The 14278-nt window shown below is 37.4% G+C and overlaps 1 protein-coding gene across 1 annotated transcript in view; it reads left to right on the top strand.

Moving 5' to 3' along the window:
• Positions 1-8117: 8117 nt before the first annotated feature.
• Apt1 (Acyl-protein thioesterase 1) overlaps positions 8118-14278 on the top strand; it is a 128231-nt gene continuing 122070 nt past the window's right edge. Inside the window, exon 1 of the mRNA XM_068391270.1 lies at positions 8118-8370. Within this exon, the coding sequence (XP_068247371.1) occupies positions 8302-8370 (69 nt within the window). The 5' untranslated portion in view covers positions 8118-8301. The remainder of the gene's footprint in view (positions 8371-14278) is intronic.

Genomic DNA, 14278 nt, shown 5'->3' with positions numbered 1-14278 from the left:
AAATATTTTAACTAATATCTTTTGACTTTTCATAGTATAATATTAGAACCTGAAATCTCTTAGTGGTTATTTTTACTACCGTATATGCACTTGTGCCATCAGTTATTTTTCAACAGCACTTTTTCTAGTTTTCTGTATATATTTTGGTCTTCAAGGCCGGAGTTTTGAAGGAAAAGATGGAATTTGTTACTGTGCTGCATCATTTATTCAACTTTTCCCGACAGCTGTTTCAGCTATTCAGCTAATGGTTTTCGTCGAGGCATCTCTAAAAAAAGAAAACATTATCCCTGTATATTGGTAGTGCCTTCATACAAACAAACATTAGAAGAAATCCAAAACCAATATGCAGTATGTAAAATTTTAAAAATAGTTTGCAAAAAAAAAAATCATGAAAATACTATTGAATAAACCTAAATCTTTAATGAAGTTCAAAATTCCAATTGGTGTTCCAATAAACTTGCGTGGTAGAAAAATCTCTCCCTGGGATTTTGAAAGTTGGAAAAACTACTGTGACTATGATAAGTTAATTGCAGTCACCGCTAGGATATTTAACATTGTTAATATGAAATCTTAGAAGGGTGTTCTAAACAAACTTGAACCTGGATCATTCCAGGAAGCTGAAAGGTTTTGGATATTTCAAGCACAAAAAAAAAATCTTCCTGACAACTGGAGGAAATGCTTTCAAAAATTAGGACCATTTAAAGCTGAAGATGGCACGATTATGGTAGAACAAAGAATGGAGAAATTGTTAAAGCATAATTGGAGCCAAGATAGCTTCATCTTACTACCTAGAAAACATCAATCTTGTACATTAGTTATTTGCATAGTGTGAATCATGCTGGAGTTGATGTTACACTATGTAAGCTTCAGTCAAACTTTTGGGTTCCTAGAGCACGTAGAATAATAAGATCAGTAAAGAGAAGTTGTACTATTTGCAGGAAACCCGATGCCAAAGTTTAAGGTCAAAGCATGGGTCAGATTTCTGATGAAAGAATGACTCCTTGTCCAGCATTTTATCACACTGCTGTGGATAATATTTGACATTTTCAAATCAAAGATAATGTAAATAAACGAACAACTTGGAAGGTCTATGATCTTATATTCAATTGTATTGTCACACGTGAAGTGTATATTGATGTTCCATATGGATATGACACTTGCAGTTTTTAAAGTGTTTCAGAAGATTAACAGCTGTTCACGGCTATCCTGAAATTTTACACTCTGACCTAAGCTCACAGTTGATATCAGCACGTAAAGAGCTTAAGAATGCCATCAAAAACTGAAACATGCATGATATCGCTTAATTTGGAGAAAAAGAGGGCTTGAAATGGAGATTTAATCGTTCTGCAGATGCTGCATGGCAAAATGGTGTAAGTGAGGCATTAAGTCTATAAAGAGGTCTCTGTCAATGCAAATAGGAGCTACTATTTTAACATTCAGTTGTTTACAAAAAAAAAAAAAAAAAAAAAAGTAAACTTAATGAATGAAAGACCTATTGGATTAAAACCTGGTATGGATGTAGAATTAGAAATATATTTGTGTCCAAACGATTTACCTTTGGGTAAGGCAAGTAATAGAGTACAATCTGGTTCATGGTCTACTTCAGGTGACACCAAGAAAATATTAAACTTTTTACAAAATATTGTTGATACTTTCTAGCGAAGTGGCAAAGAGATTGTTTCCCCACACTTATTGTAAGGCAAAAGTGGCACACACATAAGAGGAATAAAAGATATAAATAAAAGATACAAATGTCGTGCGAGGGAAATGGAAAATGAGACAGGTTATAGATACAGAAGCAGGCAGAGATAGTACGGGGAGAGATGTGAGCATTAGATACAAAATACAAAAGCCAGCAAAATATAAGGGACAAAGTGACACCGTTATTAAGAGATCACTTCACAAGTTAGTGGTATTGCTACCCACCGAGGAACAATAAAGGTGGCGGGAGTGTATTACTAGTTCAAGGCACTAATAATTATTGACATGTTGGTGAGTGATTTTCTTTCGTAACCTTCCAGTTTTGTTGTGTACGCATGCCGATGCTCACGAATGGCGAGTAAATTTTGGTGGTGGTCGGTAGTGGTGTCGACTGTGTCGGACTCGACTGTCGACGTGTCCAATTTCTAGCTGATACAGTAAAGGAAACAAAGGTGAAATACCTAATTTAAACATCATTTTATGTTAGAGACAAGTATTTAGTGGGACTAGTTAGGCCATGGGGTGGTGCTATGGGATACGGTAGATGCCAGCTGAAATTTTCACATTAAAGGTCTATTTTAACCCATTTTTGCCTAACCAGAATTTCCGAAGATTGAAAAATCGGAGGCATATTTATCTCAAGCTTTTATTTTATTTGTCGTATTATTTATTTAACATGAATTTATTATATATAATTTTATTATTAATGATGTTTGCTACACTTTGACACTAAATATTTCTTTAAAAGAATATCTATTACAGAGTTCTATTGGAGGTTAAAAGTCAAATTACCAAGATTTGCTAATATTTATTTTACTTTCTATTAAACAGGCAAAATCACTAATATATTGAAAGATATGATGATGGAAGGTTTGCATAATTACGCTCTGTGATGAATCAGTGATGGGTTAAAAATAACTATTTTTCCTTTAAGTCCATTAAAATTGGGAAAATCGTTGTAAAGTAATTTCGATTTTGAAATAAGTATTATCTATGTTGAGATATTATTTTCTTCAATTCTCTTCAATTTCATTCAATATTTTCTACAATTTGAATACCACTTCACAAAAAAAAGAGAGAATGGAACACAAACATCACTTCCTGCGTAAAACATATATTCTCCTCAACTATACATGAATCTAAAATCTGTATCATGAGTGCAGATATGCCTATTGGAAAATGTTCCTAAACTTTCAATATCATCAATATTTTCTACAATCTAAACACAATTTCACAAAATTTTGTAACACAAATACTACTTCTTGTGCAAAATACATATTCACCTCAACTACAGAGGAAACTATGGTCTGATAGGTTCAGATATTTATATTGGGAACAAGCCTTCACAGTCTAGAAATTATACTCATTGTCTTTCTGAGATCTGGTGCATGCCTCTCTATTAGTACGAGCACTCATACATTTCTTGCGTCCCACACGGAAACACCCACGTTTATTTCCATCTACCAGTTTGCACGAGCAGCTCACAAGTTCCTTACAAGCAACTGGTAGAGGGTTCAACGTCATCACCTTTGGGATGATGTTTCCAGTTGTGTCTTCTATTCACCCATAGGTTATTGGATATGGGAGGGTCTGAATCAGGTTTAGCCACTCTTTCCAGACAATGTATTGGTAGTTCGCTTGAAGTATGTCCAGTTTGAGTGTATCCTTTGTGAGCAGAAGGGTATCAAGTGACCTCTTTACTTGAAGGAAAAATTCCAGTCGAACTATATCATTCTCAGTGATAGTGGTGCCCTTTAAGTACAATTTGCACACAAACTTCTCGGCGTCTTGCATGAACAGATATTTTAGGACCTCATCTTCTGGAGACATGCAGTCATCCATGAATCCATTCCATGCGGTCTTCTTCCCTATGCCAGCAAACTGACTGACTGTATCACACCCTATTTAGGCATGGAATGCGAGAATTGTCTGAATTCGATCAACTGAAAGTACAATCTGATAGATGGATATGAAGGGATTTTTGGATTTCAACTCTATACTGAACCACACTTCTGGAGATAGGGGATTGCAGACACCTTGGTCCAAAATCAGGACGTCCGTGTCTCGGTATTATAAGACACATCTCTTGTATCCTTGTAGTGTGGCATCTCTGACATGTAAGATGATGCTAGTGTCCACCCTCTGGAAAGGAATGATGCCAGGTCAGTTTTGTTAGGCGAGAGGTTCAAGAAAGTATTGACGTTTGAGGGTAGCTTTACATCCTTTGAACTTATGACGCGACTGATTGGGCCAGTTTTTCCAGCTCTTTTTTTCCGTTGTGCCAGACTTGATGGACATCTCATAATACCGATCGAAAACATCAACCCTGAAGTGCACTGAACCGAAGTGGTTAAGAACGTCGTTACAAAACTCATTGATCAAGTCTCCAAACATTTCTAATTTCTGTGGCTTACCTATTGCTTGTTTTTGTTTATATTTTAGACCTCCCTCTGAGATCCCAGCCTTAAAGAAGGTGAAAAGAAGAAAGGGTGCGCTCAGGTAGGCTGTCCTCACTTCCAGTTGCTATAAGTAGTGGGATGTCTATAATGACAGTGGGGTTATGTGGCGGCTACAGAGTACTGAGACCTTAGTATGTGTCCTTTAGAGGGATTACAGGCTGTCCTCCAAGGCCTGTGACCTCCCCACCATTACTTGTAAACCAATTATATTTCTACCCTTCCCTTTAGAATTATCTTTAGCCCTGTCAGAAGAGGCGAGGGTGACATTGGAAAATAATACATTGAAAATCATGGATTGCTAGTGAATTGACTTTTCCAAGAATAGAGTTCGATAAGAGCCATAAAACCATTCACTGAAGTTATTCTTTGAAATAGCCCTTCCAGTATTTATTCATTGAGTAACCTTTGTGTCAAATTGGGCCCGTCTCTAAGGGATGCACCTTCTGTGCCATTCTAATTATCACTTTGGTCCTGGCATCCTCGTAAGATCAGTTACTGTGAGACCTATATTACCTCTTCACATTTTCCCTTAATATTGGTATCATATAAATTCAGATAAGTCGGATCTTGAACTTAAACCGCAGAGGTATATGGGCTTGCTTGAAAGACATAGTAGCAGCAAGTTTTCCCTAAGATTCCAGTATCATCCAATTCTGATAGGAAACATTTCAGACCAGGTTTTCGGAAGAAACAATCAGTTTGGATTTGTCAGATTTCTCAGTCACCTGTCTTCCCTTGAAAAAAAACTCATGCTTCCGGGGCTACATAGGCAACATTCACTTTGATGGAGACTAAAGCTGTATTCGGCAAGCATCCAACAATCGTCTTATCTCATCCTGTCCCCCAGCAAGAAGGTGAAGACCATCATTAACTGGTGAATGGGAAGCAGGATACTACTTGTGGTAGTTTGACTGAACTCAACGCCTCTGTGAGTGTTTTTGCCCCCAAACACCTTGAAGAAAGAGAGGGGTGCGTTACTAAAAAACCCAGCTCCCTTATACATGTGAGTAGTAAGTTTCCTACATTTGTGTAGCAATTTTTCATGAATAAGACCATTATTAGTAGCCATGCAATCATTCCAAGAATGAAGGACTATCTGTTCGATAGTGATGATAAGCAACTGCAGTGACATATAATAATAGTCCTCTTCTCCAAGGACAAATGTACGAGTTTATGAGTGATCAAACTGTCGAGGTATCAGCCAGGTAGATTCTTTCCAGGTGGATTGTGATAACAGACCAGCTCAGTCACCGGGGTAAAATCATGGCGATGGAGTTGTCTTTGCATCTCTGTTTAAAAAAAAAAAAAAAAACTCTGAAAAAAATGTATAGAGCTCTTCCCACACTTATGAATAGAAAGATCCGGTGATGGACCAATGGGATGGAGCATAGAACGCCAATATCTTACTCTCATTTGAGTTATCCATGCAAGTAAATAGTTTTAAACAGTCTTGTCCACTTCGACATATAAAGATTCCAGAGTGGGCATAACACTTGTTTTGTATATTCAGGAGGAATTTCTCTATTCCACTGGTAATGAAGTCAGGGGTTTAGCATCGGTAGAGTGCTTCACTTCCTACTATCTTGACCAGTTACTCCCTAGAACCTACGGTGGTTGCTCAACTTGTGTACATACCCTAATTCTATATGGGCAGAAAATCACCTTGCCTAAGATATAATGGCTGACAGATTAGAGGAACTTCTCTCTCTCTCTCTTCCTTTTTTCATTCTTGAAACTCAACAGCCAGGTCAAGTATAAGGTAGAACGTGCCAGAATACAGGTGAACTAGACAGTAAAGTATTTTGTCTCGAGATTTTGGTCTAAAGATGTTACAACAATGATGGCAATCATAAATAGAACTTCAGAGAAAAACTCATGGCCACTTCATCAAACAACATTACATAGTTACTGTACCAATAGTGTGTTATGGAGATCATTTACTTTAGCAAAAGGACAAAACGTCAATGGCCTAAAGTTACCTTTCTAGTCACAGTAAAGAGAAAAGCGAAAATATTTTACCGTGTCCATACTCTTTGTGATGACATTAACGTAGTTCAACCGCTTTGTGACTTTTATCTCACGGATAGCGAAAAAAATAGATGTAATAAATGTGAAATAAGAAATAAATTCCTCTGATCCTGCCATGTGTTTTAATGAAATGTTTGACAGAGGTCTCTTTCAAAAATATTATCATTATTACTATAAATAGGCAAACTACCACATGGAACAAAAGTAAAAGGTTCAGATGCCAAAAATGGAAAGAGAGATAGGAGAAAATAAGTTATAACAAAGTTTGCTTGGTTTTAGATGGCTTTACCTTTTGTTAAAAATGGGCTCTTGCGTTGGCAAAAGTAATAAAGATAAAGTAAACAAATGAATACAGCAATATAGTAGCCTACATGACATTTACAGATAACATTAAAATCTCTCATTACTTATGAACACATTATCAGTGACATTCTTAAGATTGACTGATTGATTTGTAATTATCTGGAATCATAACATCAGTGATATCCTTAAGAAGTAATTAATTACTGATAAGGTTTTGAAAGTGGCAAAAGTGGCTGTTTTGACTTTCAACCACCGAAGAAACTATTTTGAAAGAAATTTCCTTAGCAGTGTCACTTCCGCATATGTTTGAATTATAATTACAGCATGTCTATGATTCTGCATATTAAAAGGGATCTGTAAAGAAAAGAAAGCACTCTAGATTATTGTTTTCTTTACTCTGTCACTTTAGTCATCATCACCTTATGCCTTTATTTTATTTTCATAAATAAATTTTCAACCAAGAAAGTAGTGATTTGAGAACCTTATGAGTTATATTTATGCAGATCGGGCGAATGGGTTATCAAATCTCACACAAACTGGTTCTGCTAAAAGAAAAATCTTTATCAAAGAAAGAATATATTTATCATAGATCTAAATTTACTAGATAAGATCATAGTCTACTTATGAACTGAAACAGATCATTCTTTAGCGGGGTTAGGGGATTTAAAACGGAAATTCTGTCCTTCCTGAACTAGGTTAGAATAATTGTGTGATGATTTTAGTTTATCTCAATAATACCCATAATACTGATTCAAAAGATTCCAAATTTTCAATAAAACGCGATGAATAGAAATTTTGATGACTCCTTACTGACAAGGAGAGCATAATGTCAACCACCATTTTCTGTTTTCCCACGTTCATTTAATCTAAATATAGCGATCCCGTACAGCTCACTAGGTTTAGATGATTTCTTAGTTGGATGCTGTAAAGGTGCAATGATAATTTAATTTTATCTATTAAGCAATTGCAAAATTATATGGAAATAACCAATGAGATTATATTAGTTTCTACACTTTTAAAAATCACTATCGGTATTTTCATTGCAATACTCTAATAATATTTCATTAATAATCTTTTCCTTATCCTTCATGATTATGGGGGTTTTATAGCATCAACATACGATATTGCACATTAACCCCCTAATGTTAGGTGTTCATAGTCTGTTATAAAATGAAAACTCTAGTTTTCTTATAATTTTGTAATGTGTCTTACCGCGCGGTGCTGGGACGTTTGGTGACATCACGAAGAAACGCATCCTTATGAGTTAAATGGCAACAACGTTCTCTTCTTTAGAAATGAAGGCTATTTATTGACAAAAGTATTTAAAAAAAATATACTGAATAAAATGGGAAAACATGTGTGAACCATATAAGAAAATTGATAGAATACTGTTATAAAAACAGCCTTATAAACATTGATGAAATTTGAGATATCCGAAAATGTGTCAATCTAAGAATATAGATATACTTTTTATTTCTTTCTGTATCTGTAAATAAATAATCACACTTATAATTAGTTTATAGACATTTTCAGTTAAGAAATCCACCTAAGGCAGAGGCAGCGAGATCCAATAAAAAGTAAAACATTAATGAAAAGATTAATTTTCATCCCACCAGAAGAAGAAGGTGCGCAGACGGGCTGCGCAGAAACAGATGCGCCGCTGTTTATGTGTGTCGTCTGTCTGTCCCGGTTGATTGACGGACCTCGTAAGGGTGATAGACTCAGTGTTCCTTAAATGTATGGTATTATTAACGTAACCTGTGGGAATTAATCCACGGAAACAGTTTCCTGAGAATTGGGTTACCATCGTATGGGTGGTAACACCTCGAAAATGGCGGCACCAGTAGTAGTAAACGCACCAGCCAAGCACACAGCCACTGTAAGTAGACAGGAGGGGAAAAATAGGGTTTACGTTGACGGGAAGTCAAGGTGAAAATTAGGCTTATTTGATGATGGTGAAAAACTGGGCCAACACAGGCTTTACTTGTATTTATGTGTGTAAGAGTGCTCGCTAAGGTTATGGCTATCGCAAGGTGTATGTTGACAAGACGTTAGATATGATCTGATTGTAGGAAATATTTAGTTTAAAGTTTACAGTTCTCAAGATATCTTACTTTTCCTTGTTTCCTTTCCTCACTTGGCTATTTTCCCTGTTGGAGTCCGTGTGTTTATAGCATCCTGCTTTTCCAACTAGGGTTGTACCTTAGCAAGTAATTATAATAATAGTAAGGTTTTATAGAACATATACGATGATGGAAAGTTGCTTAATCAAGGTCGTTCTTGTTCATCAAAATAAAGGAAGTCCCTCGGAGGCCAATTTGAGAGAAGTCTAAGAGGAAGTTCATCAATGTAAAGAGAACTACCAATTACTGACAGTTAGAAAGATTTAATATACTTAGTAAAAATAAATTTCAATTTCTAGTCAAATACTTGTACCTTTATTTTCCTACTTCCTCTCTCTCTCTCTCTCTCTCTCTCTCTCTCTCTCTCTCTCTCTCTCTCTCTCTCTCTCTCTCTCTCTCTCTCTCTGACCGTGATTATCCAGGCAAACCGCCAGCCTATGAGTTTTTGAACCTCCCTTATACAAAGACAATTATGGGTGACCCCTGTGGGAAACCTGGATTATTGGGTGACGAAATGCCAAAAAAAAAAAAAAAAAAAAACAACCAGTGATTTGCTGTAATAATTATAGTCAGAAATACTAGTAAACAATGGATAACCAGTTGGAGTAAAATATGGTTCATGTAAGTGGTGTAAATGTGCCATAACTGTCATTTAAAAAAAGGAAACAAAACACAAGAACACCACCTAACCTAACTTGAGAGCTTTATTCCTCCATAGCGGGACTGCAACTGGTACATACTAAAAGTTGGTGTCATTTAAATATTGGGCGAAAAGGCAAAACTGTGCTTCTATTGACCTTTGAATTAAAGAGTGAAGAACAGGTATGTTGTAGTGTTTTAGGAAGGAATAATTAGCTAATAATAGATGCGTGAAAAGGGGGGAGTAACGAATGCTGGTTGATTTTCTAAATGGCTCTGCCTATAAGTTTGTTTACATTCGTTCTGCTACCCATTTCAAATAGATTTGGCCTGAAATTACTAACATATATCAGTATTGATATGCAACATATAGATAGTTATAATAACAGATCATAAGACAAGAGGAAAGCCACTGACAAACAAATTCTGACACTGCATGACTCTGTGACCGGGGGTGATGTTTTCAGATTAAGCTCTGAAAACATTATTTTGACCTACTTCATGCATTTAAATAAACATTTTAGAAATACCATAGATGTATCAGTATTAAACATCTTGCAAAAAGACGAATCCATTTCATTTAAGAAAAGCCTTTGAGATGTCTCCGAATGCTTCCAACTTTTAGCATACGCCACTGCAACCACCCTTACAATGCCATATCCTTACCTACTCCCTTAGACTACTGTACCCTTACCTAATTGCCTACCTGGGGCTACGCCCCCTCTTAGACTGCCGTATCTTTAACTAACCCTTCAACTAAATAATGCTGTAGTTGGCTCCCAAACAGCTTCACTCTTGGCAAGGTAATGCTAAATCATGATATTTTGTAAATTGTGAAACTATTTTCACATTATTGTATTTCAGACCATGATAAACACCATTTTTAAACAATTTTACTGCTCCTCTGTTTTGGCAAGCGTTGCTTTCCCATAGGTCACTATTAAAGTATCATAAGTAGGCTTTTTTACAGTAGTCCTTACCTTAAGTTTGTAGGTAAAGGTCATCTGTAGATGGTGCAAGCGCTGGGACTGCACCATTCACATATGGGTGACTGTATAATTTGCAAAACACTTACAGTATCTCATTTCTCCCATAAGAAAACATTTAATTACCCTATGTTTCTTACAATACACCCAGACCAGACAGTGGTCATGATGGAACTAAAGAGAAGGGGGCTGGAGATGTAAACAATGAACTAGAACTACGAAATAGGCATCACATTTTACTTGATCAATACGCAAGTTGTTATGCCCAAGCCCCTGTTAATCCTACAGAGGAAAATGCCAAACTAGCCAGCACTCAAACATTTCCTATAGCAAATTCCAGTTTGCCTAGCAATTACAGTATCATATATTAATCAAATATTTTACTCCTTTTATTATGATCAGGTATTTAGAATCTACCGTAGTTAGGCTTATTTAGTTGAGTAGGTTGTCAAAGTTTAATGTAGGGGTATTGCTACTGGTAGGTTTTAGATCTAACTACTAATTTTAAATCTTGGAATCCATTTTATGTTAAATGGTTAAAGAATTGATAGTCATTTTTTATGGGAATGGCAGGCCTAAACCGGACTTTGGTAGTTCAGGCTCTCTGCAGGTGCAGTCTCTCTTGTGAATCACCTTAGAACTAAGTGATCTTTGGGTTAGGCTACATCTTGTTTGATTAAATTACTTATTCACCAAATATGGAAATCATAATCTGGGTTGTAGCCCTATCTGTCAGAATTTACTAGTTCTGATGTATAATTTTTTGACTGAATTAAACATATCCCCCCATGATCTTTGTATATGTTTACATGTTATGGTAAAAATATTTTGGACTATATGTAGGTCAGGTCGGCTTTGGCATAGAAAACTTGGTTTAATCCCATTTTACTAGATATAAGAATTAATACCTCACATAAAATACAACCACCTAACATACGTTGCTTCAGGTAACTTTTAAGTTGACATGCCATTACCTGGGGGGTTAACACCCCTGTGCAACCCCACAGCTTTGTCTACTAGGACATTGACAGGTGTTTCCACTGCGGTACGAACTACCCAACCATTTTTTCGAATTACTTATAGAGGTTGATGGTACTGTAGTGAATACTATCTATCTGAAACTAGAAAATGGAACTTCCTTATCTCACTATTTACTGTTGTATGTTTAAAATATAAATAATACAGAAGTTCCTCAACTTACAAACTTAATAGGTTTCAAGGTGTTTGGTAAGTTGAATTTTGTTACATTTTGGCCTAGGATAGGCCTAACCTGAATCCCATGCCTACGATTTCCAACTACAAAAGTGAAAAAAATAGTCATATTTCATAAGAAATAAGTCTCAGGTTTGTTGTAAATGTTGTTTTGCTTACTGTATTAAATGATATAATGTTTTATTACAGCATTTCTTTATCTTATTACAGTATAGAAAATCTCTGATTAATGATTTCAGTTGGATTTGTTTATCTCTGAATGTTTGTAAATTGAAGACCTTCTGTACACTTCTAAGTCACATTAAGTGCTATTCAATCTATATCTAAGCCACAGTTTTCTCTTTAACACTGATATTTTGACTAGTTAAGGTAGCAAAAGCTCTGTGTGTAGCTATGATTGTACCACAACATTCATGTTGACTGGTTTGTAGAATGGCAAATACACGCCCTAAGTAGTCCTAGTAGAGTTGACAGTGGCCCATCGCATGGTGTTATCATTAGCCCTCTCCCCCATACACTGGCTTTAAGTTATGTGAAGGAGTCTGAGGTGAACCGTGTCTGTTGCTCTTCAAACCTTTCATTATAGTTTATAATTTTGTTTAAAGCATTGATTTTTACAAATTTATACTAAGTGTAGAAAAATCATTATGGATAATCATATCCAGTGTGTGGACATTATTTGGAATAGATTTGTTAATTAGTGCTGCCAACAGATTTCTTCGTCTTTCTATTTACCCATCCTGTAGGCCTATATTGGTAACTGGTGCTACCTACATATCTCTTTTCTTTCTTTTTACCCATCCTTGTAGGCCTATAGAGTATTCCAGAAAACTATTGAAGACTTCTATATTCAATATTATTGGTTTTGATGGGAAATCATAAAGATGGATAATGACAACCAAGAGGAATGGTAGAATGAACAAAAATCATGAGTAGCAGGTGGAAGAATTGCCTAATCTTGGTCTTAACACTCATGTACATTGATCATTAATAGCTACTGTATTAGCAACAGCTCAGCAAAATCAGTAAGTAACAAAAGTAAAGAAGGAAAGTATATTAATTGCAGCTTTACATCTTAACCTAACAACATTTGATTTTAATTCCATGTTAGCAAATAACTTATGCACATCCTGTTTGCAAGGATGAATAAATCACAAATCACATGGCTGTTGAGGTTGAAGAATACCTCTTGAGACTTTCTGTAAACCCTAAGAGTCAGTTGCTACAGGATCAAGGTCTACTTCGCGCCTTTAGTCTTGATCTGGAGGTTGTAATAAAAAAGAAGGCGTCGATCGTCTCAACCTCTTTCCCAAATAGGTTGAAGTATCTGGGCATGCTGTTAAACATGGCAGCAGCGAGTCTTTCCGTCAGGCGATTGGATCAGCAAGCTCAGAGAGGTAGCACAACTGTTTCTGTCCAAGACAGTAATTGCAGCTTAGTGCTATTAGGTTCTTATCGGCCACCTTTCCTCGGTGAAGAAGTTTGTTCTGCGTGGGTTCCTCCACCAGAGATTCCTTCTGTGGGGTTTGAAAGATCACTGGTCAGCCTCCAGAGATCCCACACATCATCCTGTTTCAGTGCAACAAGAGGTTATGAGCCTATCCTACCAGGTGGCTGGATGTGGAAAGCTTCACCAGTGAAGTCCCACTACACTCTCCTCCGTCAGACATGCAACTGTTCACAGTTGTGTCAAAGGTGGTGTGAGTCACGACTCTGGTCACGCCAGGTGTGTGGTCAGTGGAAAAAATGCATCTTCACATCAAAGTCCTGGAAATGCCAGCAACACTTCTAGTTCTGCAAGCATTCTCAGAACATTTGATGGGGCACTTGGTAATGTTAATGTGGTACAACACCACTGTAGTAGCCTATGTCAACAAGGAAGGGGCACGGCTTCACTTTCGTTTGCAAGTTGACAAATGCTCACCCCAGTCTTGACAACAAAGCAGAAAAAGGAAATTCAGGAATCCTACTCCTCCTCTTGCTGATCTCGTCCTCCCTTGTACAAGCCGAGGCTTTGATTCCCAGTGGGAGTTATCTGTGGTGCCGAGGTTATGGTCGTCTTCTGTTGAAGTGGTTCCGCCACAACTTACGCCAGTATCCAGACCTCTGGAAGAAGATGAGGAGCCTTCTGCAAGAGAGGTTCAGACCTCTACAGGATGGCAGGAACCCCCAAACCTTCTCAGCTGTAGGAATTCCTGCTGTCTCGCAGAGAGTCTAAGGACGCAAGGACTATGCCGAAAAATGTAAAGATAAGGTCAGCTCTTCTACAAGAGAGGGCTCGTGGATCTTTACCTGCAGTAGAAATGTCTGCAAGTGATATTCCCTCTATTGACAACCTCGACCTACTCCGGGTTCCTATGGGTGAGAGCTCGGAGGGGGATGATGATTTTGATATGTAAGACGAATATCTCCCTAGATCTTCTAGCCCTAAGTTCAACTCAGAAGTCGAACAGAGAGAGTCCGTATATACTGTACCTTGTGGCAAGTCCTTGCCTGCATGAGGGCCATCAATGGGTTAGCTGACCCAGTGAAGATTCCTCATAAGGGCAAGGAGTCAGTCGTAGACCATGTCTAGCACCCAGAGACCTCCTAAGGCCAGTGCTGCTCTTCCATAGTCGAAGGGATTGACGGCAGCCAGAAAGAAGGCGTATTCTCAGAACGCCGGCTCATCTTCTAAACTCTTCCCCCCACCATTTGTCCAGTAGAGGAGGTATTATGAGGTCTCGGACGAGCCCCCTCTGGCTTTAGCTTTGGACGCCTCTGTAGAGTCTCTCAAGGGGAGTCTCGTTCGAGGGGCTTTCAGGGCTCTTAGCCTCCTTTTCGGCGT

Source organism: Palaemon carinicauda, chromosome 17 (assembly GCF_036898095.1).
Source record: "Palaemon carinicauda isolate YSFRI2023 chromosome 17, ASM3689809v2, whole genome shotgun sequence".
NCBI lineage: Eukaryota > Metazoa > Arthropoda > Malacostraca > Decapoda > Palaemonidae > Palaemon > Palaemon carinicauda.
Note: the sequence above shows the minus strand (reverse complement) of the source record. Positions and strands in the feature narration are given on the sequence as shown.